This window comes from Engystomops pustulosus, chromosome 8 (genome assembly GCF_040894005.1).
Source record: "Engystomops pustulosus chromosome 8, aEngPut4.maternal, whole genome shotgun sequence".
NCBI lineage: Eukaryota > Metazoa > Chordata > Amphibia > Anura > Leptodactylidae > Engystomops > Engystomops pustulosus.
In genome coordinates this window covers 103,904,197-103,916,348 of record NC_092418.1, presented here as the reverse complement: position 1 = coordinate 103,916,348, position 12,152 = coordinate 103,904,197, and the positions used below count along the sequence as shown (strand labels likewise).

The following is a 12,152-nucleotide window of genomic DNA, read 5'->3' as shown; positions in this document are numbered from 1 at the left end:
GCCAGGAGGGATAGCCAGAGGAACAAGGAAGTGCTCTGCCAGGGGGGATAGCCCAAGGAAAAAGGAAGTGCTCTGCCAGGAGGGATAGCCCGAGGAACAAGGAAGTGCTCTGCCAGGAGGGAACAAGGAAGTGCTCTGCCAGGAGGGATAGCCCGAGGAACAAGGAAGTGCTCTGCCAGGAGGGATAGCCCGAGGAACAAGGAAGTGCTCTGCCAGGAGGGATAGCCCGAGGAACAAGGAAGTGCTCTGCCAGGAGGGATAGCCCGAGGAACAAGGAAGTGCTCTGCCAGGAGGGATAGCCCGAGGAACAAGGAAGTGCTCTGCCAGGAGGGATAGCCAGAGGAACAAGGAAGTGCTCTGCCAGGAGGGATAGCCCGAGGAACAAGGAAGTGCTCTGCCAGGAGGGATAGCCAGAGGAACAAGGAAGTGCTCTGCCAGGGGGGATAGCCAGAGGTAAAAGGAAGTTCTCTGCTAGGAGGGATAGCCAGAGGAAAAAGGAAGTGCTCTGCAAGGGGGGATAGCCGGAGGCACAAGAAAGTGCTCTGCAAGGGGGGATAGCCTGAGTAACAAGAAAGTGCCCTGCCAGGGGGGATAGCCGGAGGAACAAGAAAGTGCTCTGCCAGGGGAGATTGCCCGAGGAACAAGAAAGTGCTCTGCCAGGGGAGATTGCCCGAGGAACAAGAAAGTGCTCTGCCAGGGGGGATAGCTTGAGGAACAACAAGATATGTTACCAGGAGGGATAGCCTGTGCTACAACAAGATGCAATACCTGGAAGGATGATACGAGGAACAATTAGAGACGTTACTAGGAAGGAAAGCCGGAGGAACTACCAGATGCACTGCCAGGAGGGGTGACCGGAGGAACAACTAGATAAACTACAAGGGATAGAGGGGGTGGGGCTATTAAATCTTCAAGGAAATGAACTGCTATGAAACTGATTAGTTAAACTAAACTTAAACTAATCATTACCTGGTTGTAACAGATGACATAGTATTTTCTGCCCTTGTTGTTTCTTCCAAAAAAGATGTAAAAATTATGTAAATTAGCGCTGGGCGCTCCGGGTGCTTCTAATTCTGCATGCCCCCTGTGTGCTGTATGCGCCTCCCTCCCCTATCACAGCCCCCGCGATCCGGTGACGTCACTTGGCTCCTGCCCATTGAAAAACCATCCGGCAGCCGGATAGATAATGGCCAATAGACAATGAGCGCGCAGGCGCGAGAGCCCCCGGGAGCCAGAGGCTGTGATATGGGAGGCACATACAGCACACAGGGGGCGTGCAGAAGTAGAAGCCTCCGGAGCGCCCACTGCTAATTTGCATGATTTTCAATTCTGTTTTGGAAGAAACAACAAGATTTTATCTATAATCAAAAACATCCTGTATTACTGTCATCTGCTACAACCAGGCAATTATTAGTTTAAGATTAGTTTAGCTAGTTGGTTTCATAGCGGTTCATTTCCTTTTTTAATATTGCAAGCAGAGTGCAGTACCTCTTATAGTCTGTATTGTGGGGGCACTATGTCGTCGTGTACATATAGCAGAGTGCAGTACCTCTTGTATCCTGCGGTGCTGGGGTCGCTATATCGCCATGTACAGATAGCAGGGTGCAGTACCTCTTGTATCCTGCAGTGCTGGGGGTGTTATATCGCCATGTACGGATAGTAGGGTGCAGTACCTCTTATATCCTTAGCTGTGGGGGCGCTATATCGCCATGTACAGATAGTAGGGTGCAGTACCTCTTGTATCCTGCAGTGCTGGGGCGCTATATCGCCATGTACAGATAGTAGGGTGCAGTACCTCTTGTATCCTGCAGTGCTGGGGGCGCTATATCGCCATGTACATATAGCAGGGTGCATTACCTCTTATATCCTGTGGTGCTGGGGTCGCTATATCGCCATGTACAGATAGTAGGGTGTAGTACCTCTTATATCCTGTGCTGTGGGGGCGCTATATCGCCATGTACAGATGGTAGGGTGCAGTACCTCTTATATCCTGTGGTGCTGGGGGCGCTATATCGCCATGTACAGATAGCAGGGTGCAGTACCTCTTATATCCTTAGCTGTGGGGGCGCTATATCTCCATGTACAGATAGCAGGGTGCATACCTCTTGTATCCTGCAGTGCTGGGGGTGTTATATCGCCATGTACAGATAGTAGGGTGCAGTACCTCTTATATCCTTAGCTGTGGGGGCGCTATATCGCCATGTACAGATAACCGGGTGCAGTACCTCTTGTATCATGCAGTGCTGGGGGCACTATATCACTTTATACAAATAACAGGGTGCAGTACCTCTTATATCCTGCCATGTTGGGGGGGGGGGGGGGCGTTATATCGCCATGTACAGATAACAGGGTGCAGTACCTCTTATATCCTGTGCTGTGGGGGCGCTGTCTCCTCTCAGCACTGTCATGGACTTCTCAGAGAATTTCTATGAAGCTTGTTGTGAACCCTGCTTCACCTCAGCTGGAGATTTGTGACTGTGTATCGCTAACCTCATTGCACAGTAATGGTTTTTACTCGCTGATTCATGGCGGCCGCCTGGGGGTTAATATGAAGCCCAATCTGTGTCTGGATGAGGGATGACTGCGGGCGGAGGGCAGCGCTGCCTCAGGGGCTTCTGGCTGCAGAACAGTCCATGAACCAGGCGCAGCCCCCCACCCTCCACTCCAGGGGGATCAGCTGCTAGTGGGGTCCTGCTCCCCACCTGTACAATCACCAGAGAGGCTCATAAGTAAATAGATGTGAGAGGATTTAAAGGGGAACTCCACCAGAGCTGACATCTCTGATGGGAAGTTTAATCATCATTGCTCAAGCCTAGGGGTGTCCTCACACTGCTGTGCTCTGTGCTCTTTAATGTTTGCTATTGTCCCTGGAGAGATGTGTAATCAGCAGGACTGTGTTATATGGATTTATATTCCAGGATTGTACTGCGGGGTGTCCTCACCCTGCTGTGCTCTGTGCTCTCAGCATTCACCTGGGAATAATCAAGGGGTTTTTTGCTTTTTTTAATGTACTCTTCTATAAGAGTAGAAATATTATTTACATCCCAATTCTTCTCACGGCTGAGGGTTTGTTACAATTGTTTCCAGGGTACACAAAGTCCTCTTATGATGGTTTGTTACACTGTATCTGTTTCCCCCTGAGTAGACCTGATACATTGTGACAGACCCTCAGCGGTGGGAGGATGAGATTAACAGTCTGGTAATAGACAGCAAGCAGAGATCTTGATAACTGGATGAATTGCGCTTCCTTGGTGCGGGGCAGGTCGGGCGCTGGTTACCTGCCCCTTTTTCTGTTCCCAAACAATTGTTGAGTGATGTTTGGATCAGGTGCAGAGGGTTTAATTAAGTAATTTATTGGAAGGAGCCGCTGTTTACCCAACACTGGTACAGAGCCATCGGGCACGGCACATGGGCACACAGGGCAGGCTCCTCCCCTTTTATAGATGCCATATGCTCAGCGCACTCCTCTCCTGAAATACTCTGTGCTGAACACGTTGCGCTTTGGTTGCGTTTCCATTGCGTTTTAAAACGCATTACAACAGCTGAGGTGATTTGCCTAATTACATTGCTGTTAACGTTTCCGTTTTCAAAACGCATTGTAAACGTGATGTTAATGCATGCGTTTTGTTAACTCATGTGCTAACATTGCGTTAACAAATGTAAACAGGCAAATCACCTCTCTTCAGCTGTTGTAATGCGTTTCAAACGCAATGAAAACACAGGACAAAACGCAAGGTGTGAACGTGGCCTCAAAGGAAACCTACCACCACGGATCTACCTATTAAGGTAGATCCGGTGGTAGGTGCCTCTAATGTATGTAAGGATAGGCCTTTTTAGGGCTAATCCTTTACTACCCTCTATCTTTTCTAATCTTTAATCAGGGTAATATGCAAATTTTCTAAAGAGGCTACTGGGGCGTGGACTAGCTGGAGCTGTGGCTACACGGCGCGGCTACTCCAGGCCCCACTAGCCTCTTTGATCCTCCTACCCAGACATCTTCAGCGCACCGCTACAAGGAGCTGCGGACCCTCATCCGCTTTGTGCATGCGCAGAACACAGGCCAGCGGCTGCGCTATCTTGGCTCCAAATCCAGAGCTGCTGTGCATGCGCAGAACTTCGGCTTCACGGACAAAAATTAGCATATTACCCTGATTAAAGATTAGAAAAGATAGAGGGGAGTAAAGGATTAGCTCTAAAAAGGGCTCTCGTTACATTCGTTAGATGCACCTACCACCGGATCACCAGGTAGATCCATGGTGGTAGGTTTCCTTTAAAGTCTCTGGTACGACCCTATTCCCTGACAGACGGCAGAGCTGTTGCTGATGGATGAGACAGCAGGGGGCGCTGTGAGCTTCGCTTTGCATAGAGCATGGAGCGCTGCAACCTCAGAGCTGAACTCCACAATCAGTAATAAATAATGGACATTGTTCGGTTCTTTATTCCATCACTGGATCGGACAGGAGGTGATTTCTCCAAAACGTCTCCTACGCGCACCATCGCTCTAATTAACGTCTGAGGGTTTGTTCCTTTGTGTGCGGCCTCCGGTGGTAACATACGACCTTTCTGTGCGGTCACTTTGATTTATTATAATATTGTTGTTGCGGGATGACGAGCCACGGGCAGATTTATGAGTCCGATATTCTAATTACATCTCCTAGCGACCAAATGTAAATCCTCAGTGCTGGAATGAAAGGCGGCGCCCAGAGCGCGGCATAGGCGCACGTGTACATGCATTATATCACCGCAGCTCCCATCATACACAGGGGCTCGCACTGATATGTATTGTTTATTAATAAACGATACAATGTATCACAGGATTCTAGAATGTACAGGATTTACCACGGCAACGCACAGGACTCAGCCGCATCCAATCACCTCGCTGCAATTAAAAGTAATGACGTTACACTGTACAGCCCCGCCCCATGTTCTGATCCAGTCCCCACATCAGTGGGACACGGCGGGGAGACGAGGGTCCGCTCCATATCAAGTTCATTGTAAGGAAAAGTGATAGAGGAATCTCCTTGTAGGAAGGACAAGGTGGAGACTGATCCCCAGGATCTCCACTGATCCCGATGTGACCCCATAACACCCAAGAGTCACCCCCTCCCCCGCTAGCTTATTCAGTCTGCGCCCTCTAGATCTTCGTCTTCTTCTCCTCAAAGTTGTTGTCTGGGCTCATCTCAAAGAAGTCGGGCACCGCCTTCTTCTCGTCTAAATCCGCCTTCTCGTCCTCGTCCTTCAGGTCGTCAGGATTTACAGGGACGTAGAAGTAGGCCATGATGGAGAAGATGATGGCGACGGCGATCAGAAGGGCGCCAAAGAGGATGAACTCCGCCCACTGTGGGGTGAGAAACAGATAGATATCAGCCACTCTGGGGTCTCGTTTCAATCTGAGACCCTAATTGTGGGGGACAGACTATGGGGGTCTTGTCTATGGTTGCAGTCCTGCGTGTGAGGTCCCTATCCTCTGAGTGGGGGTCCCTGTACGCTTCTACGTTTATACCTGTTCCAGGGATCCGGCCTGAGCCACGATCAGGACAATCACATTTCCAAAAGCGACGGTCAGCAGCCACCCGGCCTGGAGGACGGACTTCATGCTGGCGGGTGCCTGCGGGAGGACACAGAGGTCATCCATGTGTGGTCACGGGAGGCGGTCTGGGGTCCGCAGCACACACCGAGCCCCCGCAGGACCTTACCTGGGAGTAGGAGAACTCCAGACCTGTGATGGAGAACATGACTTCTCCGGCGCTGATCAGGAAGTACTGTGGGATCTGCCACGCCACGTGGAAACTGTTTGCTGGGATGTCTTCTCCCACCACGACTGTGATCTCTGTGCCGCGAACCTGGAAACACCAGATAATAGAATAAGCCGGAATAACCGGACCTGGGGGTCTCATCCATTGAATCCAGAGTCACATTGACTGCGATTTCCAGCGAAGTTACTGGAAGCCACGAAGGAAGCTCCAAGCGTGGGACCCCGGACCTCCATCCATACAGAGCTGCGGGCAGACCCCGTATGGAGTACAAACTGCTGCACATAGAGTCACCTACCCCAGTCAGCACCGCGGTGTACGCCCCTCCAAAATCCAGCAGACCCAGGTCAATGGAGTATTCTGTGGAGCCAATCCGAGCCGTGGCGATGACTCTGTGGAGCAGACGAGGAGACTCAGGGGCAGCAGCAGATAGGGGGCACTATAATTTACAACGGCCAGAAAGTGAGACCCTGGAGCAGCACATTGTTTGTGAATTTGGTGGGGGGGAGCAGGGACTACTATAGCAGCCTGTAGGGCATTGGGGGGGGGGGAGCAGGGACCACCATAGTAGCCTGTAGGGCAGTGCAGACGGAGTGCAGGGACCACCATGAGCAGCCTATTGGGCACTGCAAGGGGAGCAGGGACTACTATAGAAACCTGTAGGGCAGTGCAGTGGGAGCTGGGACCACCATAGTAGCCTGTAGGGCAGTGTAAGGGGGGATGAGCAGGGACCATCATGTGCAGCTTGTAAGGCAGTGCAGGGGGAGCAGGGACCCCATAGCAGCCTGTGTAGGGCAGGAACCCTCATGTGCAGCCTGTGGGGTGTAGATGTATCTGTTGGTTTCCTGGATATAAAGATACGATGCAGCGTCCTGTATGTTTGTTGTTACCTTCTTGACCCCTGGCACTTACTTTGCCCTTTTCAGCGTCTTGTACACTGTCTCGCCCTCCGCCTCTACGCTGATGTCAATGTCTCCGAATGTTATGTTATAAACCGCTTCATTCATCAAATTAATGAATCTGGAAGAAAAAAATCAAAATTATCTTCAGCAAGAAAAGGAACAGAGCAAGCGGAGCCGTATCCAAACCCCTCTCCTCCCCCATAGCAGAGCCCCTGGGACCCCCCCCCCCCTCCATAGAAGAGCACCCAGAGGCCCCCACACCCTCATTTCAGAACACCCGCAGCAACCCCGCTATAGCACGGCACGTGGAGCCATATCCAGAGCCACTACCCTCCTAGCAGGGCACCCACAGATACCCCCTTCCCCGGTATCACACTGGTCATAGCCTCCCGGGGCAGGACAATGGGCAAGTTCTGAAACAAATCTATTGGCTCCTCCAGGGAGGGGTCAGGGCACTGAGGTAGTAACACTGCTGCAGCTTTGCTACAATGTACAGGAATGTCACCTACCTCACCGCTGCCAATCCGTTCGATGGTTTCTCAAAGGGATCCTTGATCTGGAAAAGAATCCAGAGATCTGGTAATCACTGATTTCCCCGATCACTGCATAGAGAGGCAAACGTCTGGGTGCACTACATTACCGTGTCACCTCTGTATGACCTCTGTATAACCTCTGTATGACCTCTGTATATAATCCTGTACCCTTGTGCAGACTCTTCCACTTACCTGCCTACATCCTGAGTCCTGCACAACCACAGTATAAGCTGCTGTATCATTCACTGTAACCAGGCACGGATCACCTCCCCAAGACACTGTCACTGTCTGTGTCCCCTCAAATTTCATTTTCAGGTATTCTGGATCCTGCAGAGAGGAATATTTACATTATACAGGTATAACCTAGGTATATAATGGTATATGTACAGCCGGTATAACCTGGGGATCTCCTGTATATAATGATATATGTACAGCCGGTATAACCTGGGGATCTCCTGTATATAATGATATATGTACAGCCGGTATAACCTGGGGATCTCCTGTATATAATGATATATGTACAGCCGGTATAACCTGGGGATCTCCTGTATATAATGATATATGTACAGCCGGTATAACCTGGGGATCTCCTGTATATAATGATATATGTACAGCCGGTATAACCTGGGGATCTCCTGTATATAATGATATATGTACAGCCGGTATAACCTGGGGATCTCCTGTATATAATGATATATGTACAGCCGGTATAACCTGGGGAGCTCCTGTATATAATGATATATGTACAGCTGGTATAACCTGGGGAGCTCCTGTATATAATGATATATGTACAGCTGGTATAACCTGGGGATCTCCTGTATATAATGATATATGTACAGCTGGTATAACCTGGGGATCTCCTGTATATAGTGATAGATGTACAGCCGGTATAACCTGGGGATCTCCTGTATATAATGATATATGTACAGCCGGTATAACCTGGGGATCTCCTGTATATAATGATATATGTACAGCCGGTATAACCTGGGGATCTCCTGTATATAATGATATATGTACAGCTGGTATAACCTGGGGATCTCCTGTATATAATGATTCATCTTATATATAAAGTTGGTACGGAAAGTATTCAGACCCCTTGAAATTTTTCACTCTTTATTTAATTGCAGCCAATTGGTAAGATCAAAAAAGTAATTTTTTGCTCATTAATGTGCCCTCCTCCTCCTCCAGTTAGTCAGAAATAAAAACAGAAATGTAAATATTTCTGCTAATTTACTAAACAAGAAAAACTGAAATATCACCTGGTGATAAGTACTCAGCCCCTTTGCTGTGACTCAAATGTAGCTCACGTGCTGTCCATTTCCTTCTGATAATTAAACTCATTGGACTTAATTAGAAAAGGTGCACACCTGTCTATATAAGACCTCAGAGTATATGAGTCTATGTAGTGCATGTCACAGCACATGAGAATCGTGAGTTCTAACGAACTGCCCAAGGAGCTCAGAGACAGGATTGTGGGAAGGCTCAGATCTGATCTCAAATCTGGCCTGAGGTTACAAAAGAATTTCTGCAGCTCCCAAGGTTTCTTAGGGCACAGTGGCCTCCATAATCCTTACATGGAAGACAAAACTCTTCCCAGAGCTTTCCGTTCAGCCAATTTAAGCAATCGTGGGAGAAGAGCCTTGGTGAGAAGTAAAGACCCCAGGATCCCTGTGGCTGAGCTCCAGAGATGCAGCAGGGAGATGGGAGTCTCCTATCACTGAAGCCTCCAGCAGTCGGGGCTTTATGGCAGAGTCTGGAAGCTTCTCCTCAGTACAAGACATATGAAAGCCGCATACAGTGTGCAAAACACATGAAGGATCCGGACTATGGGGAATAAGATTCTCTGCTCTGATGAGATGAAGATTGAACTATTTGGTGTTAATTCTAAGCGGTGGTGAAAACCCGGCGCCGCTCATCACCTGCCAAATACAATCCCAGCAGTGACACATGGGGGGGCAGCATCAGGCTATGGGGGGTGGGGGGACAGTGCCGAATACTGGGGGGGCAGCATCAGGCTATAGGGGGGACAGTGCCCAATACTGGGGCGGCAACATCAGGCTATGGGGAGGACAGTGCCCAATACTGGGGGGCAGCATCAGGCTATGGGGGGACAGTGCCCAATACTGGGGGGGGGGGGCAGCATCAGGCTATGGGGGGACAGTGCCCAATACTGGGGGGAGCAGCATCAGGATATGGGGGGGACAGGACCACTGGGTGTAATGGAAGGAAAGATGAATGCGTCCAAATACAGAGAGATCCTGGATGAGAACCTCTTCCAGATGCTCCGGACCTTCAAAGAAGACAATGACCCTAAGCACAAGCTAAAATAACACAGCAGAGGCTTCAGAACATCATCCAACCTGAGGGAACTGGAGAGGATCTGCAAGGAGGAGGCAGAGGATCCCCAAATCCAGGGGTGAGGAACTTGTAGCATCTTCCCAAGAAGACTCCTGGCCGCACCAGCTCCAAATCTTCTACTCATCACTGAGCAAAGGGGCCAAATACTCATCACTGGGGGCCGAATACTCATCAACGGGGGGCCGAATACTCATTTCGGTGTGTGGGGGGGGGGGTGTGTGCACATTATTGGGGGAGTAGAGTGCACATTACCGGGGGGATGTCAGAGGTCACATTACTGGGGGGATGTCAGAGGTCACATTAATGAGGAAATAGAAGAACATGTTTTGTCCCTCACGATTGGCTGCCATGGGACACAGGGATAAATGTAAAGGGGTCTGAATACTTTGTGCCCCCCCGTATGATGTTCGGTTTTTTTTACCTTGTAGTCATTGAGGTTCAGTGCTGGTTCTTTGAATTGAACGTTTCCCGGTCCATTAATTGTAACCTCCCCTCCTGCCAGATTCATGACCTGTAAGAAACTTTCTCCAGATTTTGGAGGGTCCGGAATTGTTTCCTGTGGATGAGAAAACTTTTCTGATGACACTTTGTAAAAGTAGAAAATAGGATTAGATACATAGCTCAGCAGTATCACACAGGATAGGATTAGATACACAGCTCAGCAGTATCACACAGGATAGGATTAGATACACAGCTCAGCAGTATCATACAGGATAGGACTAGATACATAGCTCAGCAGACAGTATCACACAGGATAGGATTAGATACATAGCTCAGCAGACGGTATCACACAGGATAGGATTAGATACACAGCTCAGCAGTATCACACAGGATAGGATTAGATACAGAGCTCAGCAGTATCACACAGGATAGGATTAGATACATAGCTCAGCAGTCAGTATCACACATAATAGGATTAGATACATAGCTCAGCAGACGGTATCACACAGGATAGGATTAGATACACAGCTCAGCAGTATCACACTGGATAGGATTAGATACACAGCTCAGCAGACAGTATCACACAGGATAGGATTAGATACACAGCTCCGCAGTATCACTCAGGATAGGATTAGATACACAGCTCTGCAGTATCACACAGGAGAGGATTAGATACACAGCTCAGCAGTATCACATAGGAGAGGATTAGATACACAGCTCAGCAGACAGTATCACACAGGAGTGGATTAGATACACAGCTCAGCAGTCAGTATCACACATGATAGGATTAGATACATAGCTCAGCAGACAGTAGCACACAGGAGAGGATTAGATACACAGCTCAGCAGACAGTAGCACACAGGAGAGGATTAGATACATTACATTAGATGCTCTTACATTAATCTTGAACTCTACGACGGTGGCAACTCCAAACGCCAGCGCTGCGATGATCATGCCGACTGTCATCTTTGGCAGAGGCCTGAGGATGACGAGAATGTTTGCTGTTTTATTATTAGCTGGGGAGGGGGATGCTACAATATTTTGCGGATCACCACTTACTTGAAGTTGATCTTACAGAGTTTGATGAGGGGGTAGATGCCGAGGTCAAACACTGGGATCAGGATGAGGATCAGCAGGGGATTCAGGATCTGAGGGAAGACACAGGATGAAGAGTCTAATGGTGGCACCACAAAACCGTGCCCCCGCCCAGACCATCACACGGACATGCCCCTGCCCGGACCCCCGCCCGGACCACCACACAGCCTTTCCCTAATCCAGACCCCCACACAGCCATGCCCCTGCCCGGACCACCACACAGCCTTGCCCTCATCCAGACGGCCGTGTCCCCGCCCGGACCCCCCACACAGCTGTTCCCCCGCCCGGACCACCACACGGCCTTGCCCTCATCCAGTTGGCCGTGCCCCCATCCGGACCCCACATAGTTAGAGCTGTTATGGCTTATACTCCAGCTGATGAAGGTTTTCCAGGCTTGCTCTCCTTGGTATTAGATGCTGCCCCCGGACATGCTACTCACCTGCATCTGGTCCGGTTGCGCCACAAATCCTTTCTGAAAATGAAATAGAAAAATCTTCATTACCCACAATCCTCTGTCACGTAGGAATCAGTATAAGAACAGGACGGTCCCTGTGCAACCGAACCCCCGGAACAATCACTTACAAAATCCGTGTTCATCCTTGTGGCTTGAAGCGTCCAGCGGGATCCCTAAACACAACACCAGAGAAGGACGTCATGAGAGATGTCCAGGACCTGCAGGGTCTATTGGTGGCTGTCTGCCCTCTTACCTCCCTCTAGAACCACAGCGCCCCCTGCTGTCAGGGTTACATGCTCAGTCTTGCAATCTGATACCATGAGCCAAGTGTACAGAGCGGGCGGCCACCACTTACCTGTTGGTCGAAGAGCGCCCAGAACATGGGCAGCGGGATGTACAGGAACAGGACCTTGGTCACCATCTTCACCTCTGTGATCAGCTTTTTCTGTAACAAAATGAAAGGGCTGCAATGTAAAAAAAGAACAAACAGCAATCTACAAGCTCCAGAGCAGAAATCCTGCACAGATCCTAACCAAATTATTAACATCGTCCTTACACTGAAGTTCGGGGCGGATAAGACTGCCCGGGGCTGTATGAATATTATTGCCCCTACAAA

General features: G+C 49.6%; 1 protein-coding gene across 2 annotated transcripts in view; it reads right to left on the bottom strand.

Moving 5' to 3' along the window:
• Window positions 1–4,415: 4,415 nt before the first annotated feature.
• Window positions 4,416–12,152, bottom strand: part of SLC15A2 (solute carrier family 15 member 2) — a 61,582-nt gene continuing 53,845 nt past the window's right edge. For both annotated transcript variants that reach the window (XM_072122069.1, XM_072122070.1), the window contains 13 exons: window positions 11,892–11,981; window positions 11,665–11,709; window positions 11,522–11,554; window positions 11,047–11,135; window positions 10,885–10,966; window positions 9,968–10,102; window positions 7,381–7,515; window positions 7,165–7,211; window positions 6,666–6,773; window positions 6,052–6,145; window positions 5,697–5,843; window positions 5,504–5,608; window positions 4,416–5,338 (listed from right to left, as the gene is read on the bottom strand). In XM_072122069.1, coding sequence (XP_071978170.1) covers window positions 5,135–5,338; window positions 5,504–5,608; window positions 5,697–5,843; window positions 6,052–6,145; window positions 6,666–6,773; window positions 7,165–7,211; window positions 7,381–7,515; window positions 9,968–10,102; window positions 10,885–10,966; window positions 11,047–11,135; window positions 11,522–11,554; window positions 11,665–11,709; window positions 11,892–11,981 — 1,314 coding nt within the window. In that variant the 3' untranslated portion in view covers window positions 4,416–5,134. The remainder of the gene's footprint in view (window positions 5,339–5,503; window positions 5,609–5,696; window positions 5,844–6,051; window positions 6,146–6,665; window positions 6,774–7,164; window positions 7,212–7,380; window positions 7,516–9,967; window positions 10,103–10,884; window positions 10,967–11,046; window positions 11,136–11,521; window positions 11,555–11,664; window positions 11,710–11,891; window positions 11,982–12,152) is intronic.